This window comes from Equus quagga, chromosome 14, assembly GCF_021613505.1.
Source record: "Equus quagga isolate Etosha38 chromosome 14, UCLA_HA_Equagga_1.0, whole genome shotgun sequence".
Classification (NCBI taxonomy): domain Eukaryota; kingdom Metazoa; phylum Chordata; class Mammalia; order Perissodactyla; family Equidae; genus Equus; species Equus quagga.
This window is the reverse complement of record NC_060280.1, coordinates 72,203,885-72,220,537: the sequence shown is the minus strand read 5'-3', so window position 1 is coordinate 72,220,537 and position 16,653 is coordinate 72,203,885. Positions and strand designations below refer to the sequence as shown.

At 36.4% G+C, this 16,653-nt stretch overlaps 2 protein-coding genes across 2 annotated transcripts; both read left to right on the top strand.

Annotated features, from left to right (window-relative positions):
• The first annotated feature begins 2,991 nt into the window (after positions 1-2,991).
• On the top strand, positions 2,992-3,921 carry LOC124225257 (olfactory receptor 8D2-like). Its single transcript, XM_046637809.1, has one exon. It carries the CDS (start codon positions 2,995-2,997, stop codon positions 3,919-3,921), a length of 927 nt encoding a protein of 308 aa, XP_046493765.1. The 5' UTR covers positions 2,992-2,994.
• An 11,068-nt stretch (positions 3,922-14,989) lies between these two features.
• LOC124225248 (olfactory receptor 8D1) lies at positions 14,990-15,916 on the top strand. The gene has a single exon (XM_046637799.1). The coding sequence runs from the start codon at positions 14,990-14,992 to the stop codon at positions 15,914-15,916; it is 927 nt and encodes a 308-aa protein (XP_046493755.1).
• The last annotated feature ends 737 nt before the right edge of the window (positions 15,917-16,653 follow it).

The following is a 16,653-nucleotide window of genomic DNA, read 5'->3' as shown; positions in this document are numbered from 1 at the left end:
AGGCCACTAGCCATGGGGGAGAAAAATTCCGAGGGAAACAACTTAGCATCTTTTTCTCTACCCACAGAGAAGCATACTACCTATACAAATGGTAGTTGCTCACTTTCACCTTCATTTGGTGTAATGATATTTCACTGTCAGTGAAATCCCACATATGTAAACACTTTAGTATTTGTGCTTAACTTTAAATTGCTTCACTTACTGAATTACTTTGATGGGAAATTTAAATATTGCATTTCACACTCCCCTGCATTTTTGAGTTGAAAATATTGAAAACAAATAAATGTTCTTTTGGTGATTCAGGGCAATCATTTTTTAGCACTATTTAGAGCTATTTCATGTGTTTCTTGTTTAGAGCTATTTCATGTGTTTCTTGTTTTTGTATGTTCAAATTTTCTGGAGTCTTAGATAACTACGCAGTTTGAGGATTTCTTTTTTAAACTTTCATTTTTTAAAATGATTTTCTGGAGTCCTATTTTCTTGCTGTTAAACTGCTCTTCTTGCTATCCTCAGCTTTCTTTAACAGGTTTCTCATGTCACCCCTCCCCTTTTAAATTTACTACCTTTATTCTGAAGGTTTGTTAAAATTACTTCATAATAAAAAGAATGACGTGGCACCAAGAGAGGACCAATATGGACTGATAAGTGAATAAACTTTAGCAAATGGATATTGTGACCTTTATTTTGATAAGGTGTTTTTACTTACATTCAGTGTCTTCAGAATATTGAACATTTTAAGTCATTAGATCAATATCTCCAGATAATTGAAGTATTGCTGTATATCTGTTGCGTTCCTCAAGCTGTTGGGCTGCATCAAAGCATGACCTAATGGATTTTGTTTATTCTGACAGATCAGCAATTTTAGGCTCCAAATCAGCAGGAATATCTCTACAGTCACAGAGAGATGGATCTCCTCTGGTGCTGACTCTGAGCAAGCCTTCCTGGGGGTAATAATTTTAATATTATTTGGGATTATAAAAAGAATTTTAGTTAGCTTATGTGTGAGCCTATTAAAAAGCTGTGGTACCCATTAAGTAGATCTCAATCAAAAATTCTCCACCCTTCTCCCTTCTGACTTTCATGGGGCATTGGCTTCTGTATGAATAATGAAAACCTCATATGTCAGTCTTATTCCTGTGGATCATTGGACTAGTTCAGAGCATTTATCTGGAGATGGTCCAATCTCATGATCATTGCTAATTGGGCTTCTTAGAGTGGGATCCTGGCAACTCTGACTCTCTTCTCTTAGAGTACTATATATCTTCCTGAATTCAGAAGCATGGCTCTCTTCTCACATATTCTTGGAGATAATAACATCCTATGTAATTAAGCCTTTAAATTGACATGTATAATGAGTCCTGTTAATTAACAAAATTTTAATCAAGTAAATTTAAATGTCTAATTGGCTTTAATTAAAGCTTTATGTATTGGACAGCATCCCACCTAGTACATAGAAAGGAACTCCAAGAAGTTATACAAAATAGAAGGTATTTATAGGCAGAAACTGGGTGGGACAAGAAAGTCATTAGCAAAATAAAAAAATAATAATTGCAAGCAAGACTTTTCTTTGGGGGAAGGCCAGCAGGTTTCTTATGAGGCAGATTACTTCACTAGTGTTGATCAGGAATTTCCAGACTGATTGATTCCTGGGAGGGGGTGAAACTGCAATTAAGTGATGGTTTGCTGTCCTCAGGGCTAGAGACTCCACATTGGGCCTGTTGTTTCTTTTTTTTTTTTAACAACACCCTTAATGTGTTGTGAATGGTAGAGAGAGAAAATAGATTACAAACTTTTGTAAAATTGTGTTTGTGATCATGAAAAATGATCACGTTGCATATTTTTCATGCAAAATAAAAACAAATTATGTATCATTCAATGTATAAAATTGTGTTCCATTGATATTTTTTCTTATTTTGGAAGATGGAATTTAAAGTCATATCAAGGTTTAGACCCTGCAATGTTCTCTCTAGAACATCTTAAATTAACATTTTGTACTGTTCAACAAGACTCAATGAAAGACCATCAAAATTGATTCCTTAGACCAGATATAATGTATCATCTGAAAGCAGGACACTCTTGTTCCTGAATCTTCTGGATGGACTTTAGGGGAAATTAAGTCATTAAAGGAGAAATCCCCCAGTTCTGATCTAACAGCTTTGAGAGAGAAAAGCCAGTGAGAGTTGGCCTTCTAATTATGAACAGCAGGGAAGAGTCAAGAAGGGAAGCACTGATTTGTTGATTGTATGGGTATTACACCTGAAAGCCAATCTTACCTCTTTGCTGTTTCTTGAACAGGAAAGTTTTAAAATATTGCCTAAGAATAGCATTTGGCACCACATTTCTGTCAGTCATATCTACATTGAAAAGAAGAATTTCCTGGCCTACTGAAGTTTTCTATCCAGAGGACAGAAGTGGGAGAATGAGGATCTGAATTGATTAGAATTATTTCTATAGATACTTTTTGTACTCAGAATCTCTTTATAGAAGTCTTTTATGTTTTTAAGTTCCAAGTTTTAGAGAATATTAACTATGCTGACTCGTGGATGGGTTGAGAAATTGAAATGGACTACTATATCATCAGAGCTAGATTCAAAGCCATGTTGCAACCAAGTCTGAAGGTTCTATTGGTATATGCCCAGAGAAACAGGGCATTAAAATTCTTTTAATTATATTACCAAAAAATTAATTATGTCTTGAACATTTGACTTTCTTTCAAAGTGAGATAGTTACAGGCTTAATCCTGCAAGCAAAATGAAAGTGCTCTGACTTAAAGAGGAGAATACTAGAGTATAAGGTGAAACCAAGGCTCTGGACTACACACTTGTTGTTTTTAACTTGAGTTTTTAAGAGATCCCTGGAAAGAATTGAGTTATGGGACAAATGAGGGGTGGAATCAAGCAAGACAGGGCATGTCATTCTGCTTTGGGAATTAGAAAATAACTCTAATGCATCTATTTTTCTCTTATTTCTTTCTACAGATAATACTTGTAAGAAATGGCTAAGTCAAATCATTCTTCAGTGACTGAGTTCATCCCTGAAGGGTTAACAAAACGACCAGAGCTTCAACTGCCACTCTTCATCCTGTTCCTTGGAATATATGTGGTCACAGTGGTGGGAAACCTGGGCATGATCCTCTTAATCGCTATCAGTTCTCAACTTCACTCTCCAATGTATTATTTTCTCAGTAATTTGTCATTCATTGACCTCTGCTACTCTTCTGTCATTACTCCAAAGATGCTAGTGAACTTTGTGTCAGAGAAAAACATTATCTCCTTTCTTGAGTGCATGACTCAGCTTTATTTCTTCCTAATATTTGTAATAGCAGAAGGCTACCTTCTGACCGCCATGGCATATGACCGTTATGTTGCTATCTGTAGCCCACTGTTTTATAATATTATCATGCGCCATAGGGTCTGTTCCATAATGATGGTGGTGGTATATTCATTGGGTTTATTTGGGGCCACAGCTCATACTACCTGCATGTCAGTGTTGTCCTTCTGTGGGTGTCATATTATCAGTCATTATTTTTGTGATATTCTACACTTGTTGACTCTCTCTTGCTCCAGCACTCACATCAATGAGATACTGTTGTTTATTATTGGAGGTGTTAATACCTTAGCACCTACACTGGCTGTATTCATCTCTTATGCATTCATTCTTTCTAGTATCCTTTGTATTCATTCCACTGAGGGAAGGTACAAAGCCTTTGGTACTTGTAGTTCTCATCTCATGGCTGTGGGTATCTTTTTTGGGTCTATAACATTCATGTATTTTAAGCCACGTTCTAGTAACACCATGGAACAAGAGAAGATATCCTCAGTGTTCTATACCACAGTGATCCCCATGCTGAATCCCCTGATATACAGCCTGAGGAACAAGGATGTGAAGAATGCACTGAGGAAGGTGACTGGGAGAAAGTAGTCATCTCCACAAAGGGGATTCTCATAAGGAGCAAAAGAAAAGGAACAAGACGAAAAGTTGCAATGGGCTCTGTGTAATTTCTTTCTCTTTTTCAGAGATAAAATTCATCATTATTTATAAAATGTATATTTTTTTACTTGAGAATAATTGAGATATTTTTGGAGATTATCAAACAATAAAATTTTCTGATAGTCATATAATCTTTAGAAATTTTACATGTATTAGAGGAATAGGAATTAACAGGAGAGGGAAGATAAGAAATGTCAAAGTTAAGATAAGAGATGTCAAAGATAGCCTAGTCTTATCAACAACTTACATACGTTCAGTAAAGATCAATAATAACTTTCCTGAAGTCCCACAATGCCTCTTTTTGGAGGCTATCACTTAGGCTATGACTATCCAGCACAAAGTGTATTGGGAGTGTGGCTCCAATTTGGGGAGTTGAATTTATTTATTTTTTATTTTGTATTAAATTAATCATTTTAATGATGCCAATGATGTTCCTTTTCTCCCTCGATTCTATACCTCTTTTCTAGTTTCTGTATGAGTCCCAGTTTTTGGTCACCATTGTCGTTCCTATATCCATCATTTCCCTTTGGTGCAGAGATTCAGCCTTCTCAAAGAACAGAAACACAATCTCATTGGTGGTTCCTTGCAGTGGGACATCATTCCAGACATCATTGCGTAAGCTCCTGATCACTCTACTATTAGGTATAGAATTAGAGAGCTCTATAGAGGTATGTGCATGAGGTAGCTGGGAATCTATCTGTATGATTTAGCAGTTTTGGTTTTTATCCATAACTTGAATGAGAATATCAAATAATTTTTTATCAGACTTGCAGATGATGTGAAGTTGCGAGAACAGTTAATTTAATGGATGACAGAATCATGATTCACAAAGACCTCTAGAAGCTGGAGTAATGGACATATTTAATGAGATTAAAATGTGCATAAATAATATGAGTCTATACTTCTACAAAAATGAAGAGTGGGAGAGACACTGTTATTTGCAGAGAATGAAGGACTTTTGATGACAATAGAATCAATATAAGTAAATTGCATAACTCCTTAAAAAGTTAATTCTACCTCATCTGCATTAGCTACATTTTAGTATTTAGAAAGAGAAAAATTCTAGTCATCATTAGACAACTTCTATTTGAGTGTAATTTATTCAGTGGATGTAACTTTTCAAGGGCGTTAGCCCCTTGTATATTCTGAGGAGAGTGGCCATAATGAAGGGACTTGAAATCATACATCTATTCATTCTCTTGGTCATTCATTTAACAATTATTTTTGAAAGCACAGTACATGCCTGGCAGTGTTCCTCATACTGGTGATAAAAAGATGAGCAAAAGCCACGTAAAAAAGTCCTTGCTTTCATTAGATTTAGGTTGTAGTTTCAAAAAGAGACAATAACCAGGGAGACATATAATATAATGTCAAGTAACAAAATGCTTTATAAAGAAATAAAGCAAGATAAGATAGAAATTGATCACATATATGGGGGAGTTGATGGTTAGCTTACAAATAGAAGGGCTCAAGTTTAGTTGTGAACTTGTAGTAGTTTTTACCACAGGGCATAAGTAGGTTAAATGGAGAAACTAACAGAGAGGCGTAATTTTTATCAAATTAAGGAAGACTTTTTCTCACATTCACATTTCCAGACCATCACCATTTGTATGTGGGATGAGATCCCATACTGTCTCCAGGCTCAGTTTGCTAATTTCTTAACCTGCAGACAGCTTATACCTAGGGATGTGAAATGTGTAGGAAAATCTTTCTGGCAAGAAGATAACGAATATTTTGTCTTGGGCCCTAAATTAGTTTTCTGTGGCTGCTGTAACAAATTATTATAACAAATTTATTCTCTCACAGTTCTGGAGGTCAGACATACAAAAATAGTGCCAATGGACTAAAATCAAGGTGTTAGCAGAGTCTAGTTCCTTCTGGAGGCTCTGGGGAGAATCTGCTCCTTGCTTCTTCTAGCTTCTGGTGGCATTCCTTCATTTGTGGCCACATCACTCCAATCTCTACTTCCATGGTCACATTGCTTCCTACTCTTCTGTGTGAAATATTCCTCTGCTCTCCTCTTATAAGTATATCTTTGCTTACATTTAGGGTCCAACAGGATAATCCAGGATACTCTCCCTGTCTCAAGATCCTTAATTTAGTCACATCTGAAAAGTGTTTTTTTTTTTGCTTTTTTTTTTTTGCCATGTAAGGTTGCATGCACAGTTTTCAGGGATTGGGAGGTAAATATCCTTTGGTAGATATTTTTCAGCCTACCACAGGCTCCCACGGAAACAAAGACTTATGAGATTATTTTAAATGTGTGTATTCTTTCTGGGATTCTTAGAGGACTGACTGAGGCAATAGCATAGAAAAAATTACTCTGAAACCATATTAGGCATGAAACCACAAATGGTACTGTAATCCTTTCAGGACACGTGTTACATGTTTGGAAAAATGTTATTCACTGAGTCCAAGTTATTATCAATGTCTGTCAACATATGAAAATGAAATATGTTTTTGTTTTATAGTCTACACCCTGGAAGCTCTTTAGAAGCATTTGTATGTTCTTAATGACAAGCACCAGTACTGTAGCCAGTCACGATGATTTCACTTCTTTTTGCTCGTGGAACTATTTGATTCCTTGGGTTGGTTAAAAACAAAGTCTCTTACGCTTTATCTGATCTTCTCTGTTTCATTCAAATTGTTTCTAAACTGGCAGGAATAGGTCCTGTATGTCATACTTAGCCAACAAATCTACCCACACCACTACCTACAAAAGAATAATTTTTCCCAGGAAGACATCTGCATGGGTGAGAAAAGGGAACATAAATGAATGGCAGAATATTAATTAGTCATACTTCCTGGGCTGGGGGTGAGTTGTGGAGTTTATCAGTCCCTTACTTCTTATAGTGCTTCTTAATTTGCAAAACTATTTTGTATTACATACTATCTCAGCTTATGTCTTCCCTGTGATGCAGATTGAGCTATTTTACAGATGAGAAAATTAAAGTTCAGTAACTTTAAAGTAACTAGAACACAGATAATGAGCCAGGACTGGAGTTAGAGTCTCCTGAATGTCAACCCAGGGCTCTTCCTACCTCCTCATCATAAATAATTATTGGGATGAAATCAAAAGAATTTTCAACATGACTTCTGAATTAAAAACTAACTGGACTACGAGTGCCCTCCTCTTTTGGCATAGGTCTTCCTTATTATAAACATTATAGCAGTAATAAATTTGGATAATAATTTGAGCCTTGTTATTTTATAGACCAGAAACTGTCTCAGAGAATTTCAATGACTTCCTCAGAGTCACACAGATATTTTGATCAGAAGTACATTGTTTATTATATACGCCTAGTCCTATGTCACCACACAATAAGCATCTATAAATGGTATCACTACTTGTAATAGTTCAAATAGTAGTTGTTATAGTCAGTGCTATTTTTTTAATTATTCAAGTAGGTTTGGAACTAAAACACACTACTGAGCAAATGCAGCTCTGAATCAACTGTACTAATGTATTATTTATGCATAAACTTTGCTAGAGATCCTTGGATGTTTCAAATCGACTTCCCTAAGGAAGGCAGTCCACTGGGGAAACTCTGGTATTTCTAGCAGGCCTAGCACAGGAAAGCTGAGGTGGCCTTAAGTGCTACCTTTCCCTTTGACAGTGGCTCTAAGTCAGGAGAACACACTCCTCAATTATCCTAGAATGAGAAGCACTTTGGAAAGATGTAATGATGAAAAATTGATTAAAGCTGCTCAAGCCATTAAATGACATAAACTGCTGTCACAAGAAACAGTACAGGAGCAGAGGTAGAATAACCGCTGAACTTTGGTCATTAAAATAGGTTCATGGCAAACTTGTCACTGGGTCCCAGGAGACTTATGACCTGTCAAAGCTCTGAGGAAAGATAAATAAGACTTCTGTCTATATCACCAAACTCTAAAGTTCTCAGGGTTTGGATTTCCTGGGACACTAAAATTCCAGGGGTGGGCCACCATAGAGTTGCCAAAATTTTAGTTTGCCAAGTAAAGACATTCAAATAAGCAAACACCAACCAATCAAGAAATATAACTGTCAGCGCTATTTCATAAAATGAAAGGGTATTTTGAATCCCAACAATATTAAAAATAAAATAGAAATAATAACCTCAAAAACAGGAAAGCCTATACACCTATGCTCATAGAAGCATTACTCACAAGAGCCAAAAGTGGGAAGCAACCCAAGTTCCATTGAAAGATAACTGGATAAGTAAAATGTAGTGTGTACATACAATAGAAAATTATTTAACCTTTAAAAAGAAGAAAATTCTGACACTTTCTAGAACATAGATGAATCATGAAGACATTATGCTAAGTGACATAAGCCACACATAAAATGAAAAATAATGTATGATTTCATTTGTATGTGGTACCTAAAGTAGTCAAATTCATAGAGACAGAAAGTAGGAAGGTGGTTGCCAGTGGTTGAGGTGAAAGAGAATAGAAATTATTGTTTAATAAGTACAGAATTGCAGTTGAGGGATATGAAAAAGTTCTTGAGATGGATGGTGATGATGATCGCATAACAATATAAATGTACATAATGCCACAGAACTGTACACTTAAAAAGGATAAAATAGTAAATTTTATGTTATATATGTTTCACTACAATAAAAAAAGAAAAAGAAAGGACATTCTTTACATTGAATAAATACAGCTTTAGAAAAAATTTTATATTTCATCATTTTTCTCCACTTTTTTTTTGTACTGACTGATGAAATCATAGTCAAGAACCAGCAACAGACTGCAGACTTACTTTTGGGATCTATTGATCTAATTTCTCTGTATTTCGGAATCCTCATTGGTAACATGAAAATATAAATAAGTAACTTATTTCAGCACATTTACTACTCTTGGGAAATATAGCAATGGAGGAGTCCAGAGGATGATATGATTATTTTTGCCAAGGGTTATTAAATACTGAGCACTCTGGTGATCTCCAGGCTCAATAGGTCTTGGGGGACCTGTCTGCACAGGGGAGTTAAGTATTTCTAATGATCTCTCTATGCTCAATAAGCTACATATAAAAGTTATGCATCTCATCAACCTCTTGCTTTTAAGATCGAGCAAGCTAAATGTTATGTTTTGCTTCAAGGTCCAGAGAGTTTGTACTATTAGATGAATTTTGATGTTTTAATTTTAGCCAACCAAATAGTTTAATCATTGACATATAAACATGCACATCAGGCAGTAGAAGAAGCTTTGTTTTTTCTTGGCTATAACAAGAATCTGTGACATGGGCAAAGTAAGCAATCCCTAAGAGCTTCGATCTCTGTGCAGGGGCAGGGTAAGTGTCCAGTTTCATTTATAGTCGTTGTAGTCTGTCTAATAGAAGAGCAGTTGACCGATAGCAACAATGCTGACTAACCACGTGCAATGTTTTGGCTTTACCCAGGAGCACTTGATCCGCTATTTTTTCCACTTAGTTGTGCCCTCCCTTTTCCTCTTCTATTAATCTTGCTTTGTCACTTCTTCATAACTTGGGTCACAACCTCCTGCGGAGTGATTCCCAGTCTAAGTTCACCCAGCTCTGGTGCAGAGAGTTTCACTGGGATTTCCATATAACTTTGAAACTTTTGCTTCCCTCTAGTGCTTCCAGTTTACTTATTTATTAGTTTTCCTTATCTTCTTGCACACCAGCCTACAAAAACCAGTCTCTAAAAGATAAAGATACTAGGGCAGATACAATCTCAAGGAGAGTATTAATTATTGGACAGAATATTAGACATAAATTCCCTCTTCTCATCTATCGTGGAGGAATATTATCAGGCCAACAGAAGACAGATTAAGAGCCCATTCAGCCTGCCTAGCCCTGCTTTGTTTCCTCCTGGCCTCAGAAGCACTTGGCAAAGTTATGGCCTCTGGGATAAAGAATCTTCTTTGCCCCAGCTCTTCCAAAAAAGGCTCACTACTTCCAAACCCTTCTCAAAATTTCCGAATCTAGAGACACAAATATTTAAAAACAGAACTACTCTAAATGCTTAAAATAATTTTACGATTCATACAAAGACGAGGGCTCTAAGATGAAAAAAAACACGTCTGTCTTTTCTTCATACTGAGGTAAAGTATTTCTGTTTTCCCATATTTTGTTCCTTTTTATATTCAATCATATAAGAAATACATTAAATTTTGATTAGCATTTTTAGATTCAATTCATTGAATTGAATTTTAGACTTAAATTCATTACTTTAGTTGATCACAATAACACTTTGACGTGGTATCGTGTTTCCACTTCACATATTAGAACACTGACGTTTGCATTAAATGAGTCACCCAGTGTTGCGAACTCCTCTGCAGTGAATCAGCCCTTGAAATATGCTCCTTTGTTTCAAAGCTTTTCCATTGGTTTGCTGAGTAGGCTATCAGTTCTTTCTCCCTTATTAAGCTTATTTAACATTTTTATTATCAAATAAATATAAGAAGGACCGAGTTCACAAAGTTGAGCAGATTTCTTTCTAGCTGACTATTTCAAGCCATTAATGCACAAAAGTTCGCTATAGACTTCCAGGAAAGGTGTATGAAAATGCTTACTTGGAAATGGAAGGCCGTCTGTTTTGTTTTGTTCTTTATCTTCCCAAACATCATGAGCATTGTCTGAGAAACGCTGCCCTAATCTACGAGTACACAGTGCCTCAGTGCGCTCCTTTAAAGGTACTGTGGAAAATATCTTTTAAGTAATTTTGTGTGTGTTTAATATTCTATTAGATAAAAGGCTCTTCAAATGCCAAAAACATATCTCTTTTCTTCTCTATGTGTCCTTCAAGCCACTGTCAGTGTTAGGTAAAATTCAGAGATCAGGAAATTTGTGTTGCATCTCTGTTAGATCTATTTTAAACCGCTTCACGATATGCAGTTTCAGCAGGTTGCTCACAGAGCAAGAGCTCCATGCTTCCATTGTTGTTGTAGATTTGTTCTTTCCTTGAAATGTTTTGAAATCTGAACCATTCTATAACATCTCATAATGCCCAAATTTATTTGTAGTTTCCCAATCTCTTGGGGTTTTGTAATGAGTTAGAAGGGAAGAGATGCCAATAATAGATATTAATCCATCATTTAAGTGAAAGCAGAAGAGCTTAATGGAAAAGAAGGACTCTGGTACTAGACTCCCTAGGTTCAAATTCTGACACTAGTCTTAAGTTCTCTGTGTTTCAGTTTCTCCACCTATAAAATAGGGGTAAAAATAGTAGCTACTATTTCAAGGATTTTTGAAGATTTAAATGAGATAATATATGTAAGCCACTTAGAAATAATATGCAATCTATGAAGAAGAAGAATCACTATCTCTAGTCACCTTTTCTCTAGGTAGACTACCTCCTCTGGGTATTAAGAGGTGCCTTAACAAAATTAAAGCATGTATCCCTAGAAGGTTTTGGGAAGAAGTCTACATTATTCCCCCTGGAGAAGTGGCATCAAAGCATTTCAAGAGTCATTTTCTGCCTTGTCTTCTAAACAAGTACAATCCTACCTTGCTGTTCAGTAATGACTAGTGAACATCTGCCTGAGCCCATTTTCAGCTCCTCTGGGAAATTTTCCACCAACAACCCTTTGACCCCAAGCCTGGGCTCTTTCTCTACTTTTCCTATTGGAATATTGGCATTCTTTGCCTCTCAACTGATTTTGTCTAGCTTTCACTTTATCCAAACTCTACTCCTTTGTTGACATCCAAAGGAGAATTTATGATCCTTAAGTTGGGGAGGGAAGTCAATAGGGTAATATTTTTGAACAGATTTTTCATGAAGAACAATTGCATTTACTGAGTACTTACTATGTTCGAGGGACAATACTAGCAACATAATATTTCTTATTCAAGCTTTTGTATTTGATTTTCTTACTAGACCCCAAATGATTTAAGTCTATGCTATTGTTAGAGAAGTAAAGCTGTATGATGAGTTTGTGCACATAATCAGGCTCTAACCAATGTAGTACCTCATGTAAATCTCTTCCACATTTGCACATCCTCAAGCCACACTTGGAACTTCATTTTCTCTAAAAGGTTTCTCTAAATAAACATTTAGAGGATAAAAATTATTTAAAGAAATCTTTTTAATCCAGACTGAAAATCTAGAAGCTATAACTTAAAAAGCCAAATCTATTCAGCTATTTAAATATTTGAAAATCTTTATAGCAAAGATACTATAAATGAAATCAATACACAAACAATAGAGTTGAAAAACATTTCAGTGTAGAGGATAGACAGAAGGTTAACTTTTGTAATAGACCAAAAGTATCTATAAATTAAAAGAATGTGATAACACAACAGACAATTTAAGAGGAAATCAAAATGGCCAAAAACATATGAAAATGTGCTTACATTCATTAGAAGACAAAAAGGCAAATTTTGTAACAATGGCCTATCATGTAACACCCAAGAAACTGGCAAAAACAGCTGATACATACTGCTAGTGGGGATGCAGGAAAAAGGGCACCTGTGTATTACTACCAAAAATATATGTATTACAGGTTTTTGGAAATCAAGGTTGAGCCACTTATATAAGGAAAAAATTTACAAACTCTTCGACCCATAAACTTCTCTGGGAAGTTATTGTAAAATAAATTAAAAAACTAATATATGTATGTGTGTATTTTTTAATGACATTATATTTAATAGTAGCATTTTTTTTTTTAAAGATTGGTACCTGCAGTAACATCTGTTGCCAAACTTTCTTTTTTTTCCTTCTCCCCAAAGCCCCCCAGTACATGGTTATATATCCTAGTTGTGAGTGCCTCTGGTTGTGCTATATGGGACGCAGCCTTAACATGACCTGATGAGAGGTGACATGTCCGCACCCAGGATCCGAACAGGTGAAACCCAGGTACACCAAAGTGAAGCGTGCAAACTTAACCACTCAGCCACGGGGCTGGCCCGATAGTAACATTTTTTTTTTTAAATCTAGAAAAAAGTTAATGCTTACCTGTAAGAAGATGTAAATATACCATGGTATATCTACATCACTGAATATTATGTCATTATATAAAGCAATGTATTAGAGCTACACGTTTGCCTTGGAGGAATATTCTAAAGGTATTTACGCATGAGAACAGAAGATGTAAAAATAAATTATGTGTAATAATATTATCCTACTTTCTAAGCAAATGACAAAACTGTCTGTGTGTGTATAAAATTATATGAGCACATAGAAAGTTAACTGGAGGGCAGTTAATTAAAGTCTTTATGAATGAGAGGGCAAGAAAAAAGGAAAAGAAAAAAGTCTATCCTAAAACAGAAATAGTACACATTACATTTATTCACTTATATGTGGTTATATACTTGTATTTGATATGTAATAATTTAAAAAGTCTAACATCTAAAATCAGAGAAAAATATATTAATTTAATTGGATCTTAACTCGATTAAAAGATGCTGGAGAGTGAAGTTGTGCAAAAAAAATTGCAATAGGTAATTTTCCTCACTACTTCCAGTAGCCCTATCATCTTTGAGAAATTATCATGAACGTAATACATTTCTCCAACACATATATGGAATGTCCACTATTATTTAGGCATTAAGGGCAGAAAGATGGATAGAACCAGTCCCTGTCTTTGAATAGCTTAAAGCCTAGTGTGAGGAATTTGAGAATAAAAGAGATAGCTGTCAGATACATACTGCATGTTAAAATGAAGGTATATATGAAATGTTATGGGGACACAGAGGCTGCCAGGGATTTCAAAAGGAGATGGTATTTAAGTTGAGATAAGAAAGATGAACGTTAACAGTGCAGATGATATACAGAGACAGGCAGAAGGGTCAGACTCTAAATGGTATATAAGCCTGAAAATATTGCAGTGTGTTTGTGATATGTAAACTTTCTTATGTGGATGGTGTGCAGTATGCTTGGGTGGATGCATGGGTTAGGGAAATAGAAGCTTAAAAATTAAGCTTGGGCTTCATTACTACAGGTCTTAAATGTTAGGTAAAAAATTTGAATTTTTTCACAAACGCAAGGAAAAACCATAGAATGTTTCTAAATGGGGGAATAGAATAACTGGAAGACTACCAAAATACACATCCATATAAAATAGCTCCATCTGGGAGCCAGTTCATGTTGCAAGAGGATGGACTAACCAGGTTTTACCACTTCTTCTGGGAAAAATACTGCATACTCTTATTTCCTCAGATCCAGAGGCCAGACCACCAAGGACAGTGAGAAGTTTCAAAGTTTATACCAATAGCAACATTCAACCAAGACATCCTCAGAAACAGCTCCTCCTTCCACAGTAAGAGTGGTTCAGTGGGGTTTCTGGTCTCATAAGTAAGGGGATAGTGGTTCAATGGTAGGGGTCAAGCCTGTTGGCATTTCTGGGAATGGTTGAGGAGACTCTTATTATGAACCTTACAGCTAGCAGGCACCTGGGCTACTAGAAATTGTCCTTTATCAGTAATTCCAGTAGTGAATCCTTCTGCTTCCCCCATACCTTCCTAGGTTAGTGGAGGGCCAGAGGGTGTTAGATAAATAATTCTGCTTCTGCAGCGCTGTTACACTTTTCCGTTAGAGACATTTTGGTTCATAGAATAATGATTAGTTGCCTTACACTCAACCCCACGCCAACTACCATTCCAAATGGAAATAAGAGGCCATTGTCAGCACCCAGGCATCATTCTCTTCTTGTTTGCAGATGCTGTGGGAGATACCTGCAGGCCTTAGAGTGTGAGAAAATGGGGGAAATAGAGCAATTAGAATCTTCATGAATCTTTCTTTGCATTTAACGACCAGCAAAGGACTGTTTGTAATCATCACCATCAAAGCGGTTTTGGTTTTGCTGTCAAATTCAAGTGGTAAATATTTCTAAGTCAGGCAAGGAGCACTTTTTTTGTTATTGAATTCTGGGACCAACTTGGAGGAGGCTCAGTGTGCTTTAGGGAGATAGGAACAGAGATAATGACAGCTATGATTCAGTCTCTCTGCTTCTGTTGACCTCCCTTATGGTGGTCCGGTTTTGTGGAAAGAGACTGAAGATCCATTTTAACATAATTCTTATTTTCCATTTCCCCAGAAACTTCTAAAGAAGAATGGTTACAGGAAATCATTCCACAACAACCATGTTTGTCTTAGTGGGTTTAACACAGCAGCCAGAGCTCCAACTGCCTCTCTTCCTCCTTTTCCTAGGAATCTATGTGGTGACAGTGGTTGGGAATGTGGGCTTGATTCTCCTGATTGCAGTAAGCTCTCTGCTTCACACCCCCATGTACCACTTCCTCAGCAGTTTGTCCATCATAGACCTCTGCTATTCCTCTGTCATTACCCCCAAAATGCTGGTGAACTTCCTAGGGAAGAAGAATATGATCCTTTATTCTGAGTGCATGGCACAGCTCTTTTTTTTTGTAGTCTTTGTCGTGGCTGAGGGTTACCTCCTGACAGCAATGGCATATGATCGCTATGTTGCTGTCTGTAGTCCCCTGCTTTATAATGTGATCATGTCCTCTCAGGTCTGCTCACTGCTCATACTGGTTGCCTTCATCCTGGGCTTTCTCTCTGCCTTGACCCATACAAGTGCCATGATGAAACTGTCCTTCTGCAAATCCCACATCATCAGCCATTACTTCTGTGATGTCCTTCCTCTCCTCAATCTCTCCTGCTCTAATACACACCTCAATGAGCTTCTGCTTTTTATCATTGCAGGATTTAACACCTTGGTGCCCACTCTAGCTGTCTTCATTTCCTATGCCTTCATCTTCTACAGCATCCTTCACATCCAATCCTCAGAGGGTCAGTCCAAAGCTTTTGGAACTTGTAGCTCTCATCTCATGGCTGTGGGGATCTTCTTTGGGTCTATCACATTCATGTATTTCAAGCCCCCTTCCAGTAACTCCCTGGAACAGGAGAAGGTATCCTCAGTGTTTTACACCACGGTAATCCCCATGCTGAACCCTTTAATATACAGTCTGAGGAATAAGGATGTGAAGAAAGCATTGAGAAAGATTTTGGTGAGGAAATGAGTCTCACTTTTAAAAATTCACAGATTGGAGAAATGAATGGTTCCAATGAAAATACATTCTTGTTTATTTTTCCTGGTTATTTTGTCCTAATATACATAACATCTGAACTTAAAAAATACTTCCCTATCTATAATTGATTCAGTTTTCTCAGTGGAATAAAAAGGCATTTAGCAAAGCAAGTATGAGTGTTCTAATTTTTTGATAGGAAAACTTAGGTTAGTTTATTTTTCTCTACTTATCGTGGTAGATGAATGAGAATTTATATTTTCTCCAACTTTATTCTTCTTTTCCTAATATCCTGTGTTTGTTTATTGGATACCTGCCACATAGGAGGTACTGAGTTGACCACTGATATGAATGCTAAGAGATATGCAACTCGATTCCAGTTCTCCATCAGTTCTTGAGGAAAAGAGGAAAACACAAAGAGAAAAAATAGCAAACGAGAAGGAAAAACAGTTATAAAAGAAGACTGGCAATTGTAGTTAGTAGGTCTTACTCAAAATGTTTTTACTCTTCTTATCTTCTATTCAGCATATTCAAAATCTCTTCATTTCCCTTTGCTTAGAGACTCTCTCTTCTTTTTTTTTTAAACACAATGGTTCTGCAGTTGGGGACCTCTGAGCAGGCATTTTCAGAACTGTGTTCACAGTTGGGGCTCCTACTACCTTTGCAAAGAAGTTTGGGAAGCCTGCCTCTCAGGGAAGGTACAATCTGTCCATTTGTGTCTGCTGTAGATT

Bases quoted from the DNA above. Each gene is read 5' to 3' on its own strand.
- LOC124225248 (XM_046637799.1), top strand. From the start codon at position 14,990: ATGGTTACAGGAAATCATTCCACAACAACCATGTTTGTCTTAGTGGGT.
- LOC124225257 (XM_046637809.1), top strand. From the start codon at position 2,995: ATGGCTAAGTCAAATCATTCTTCAGTGACTGAGTTCATCCCTGAAGGG.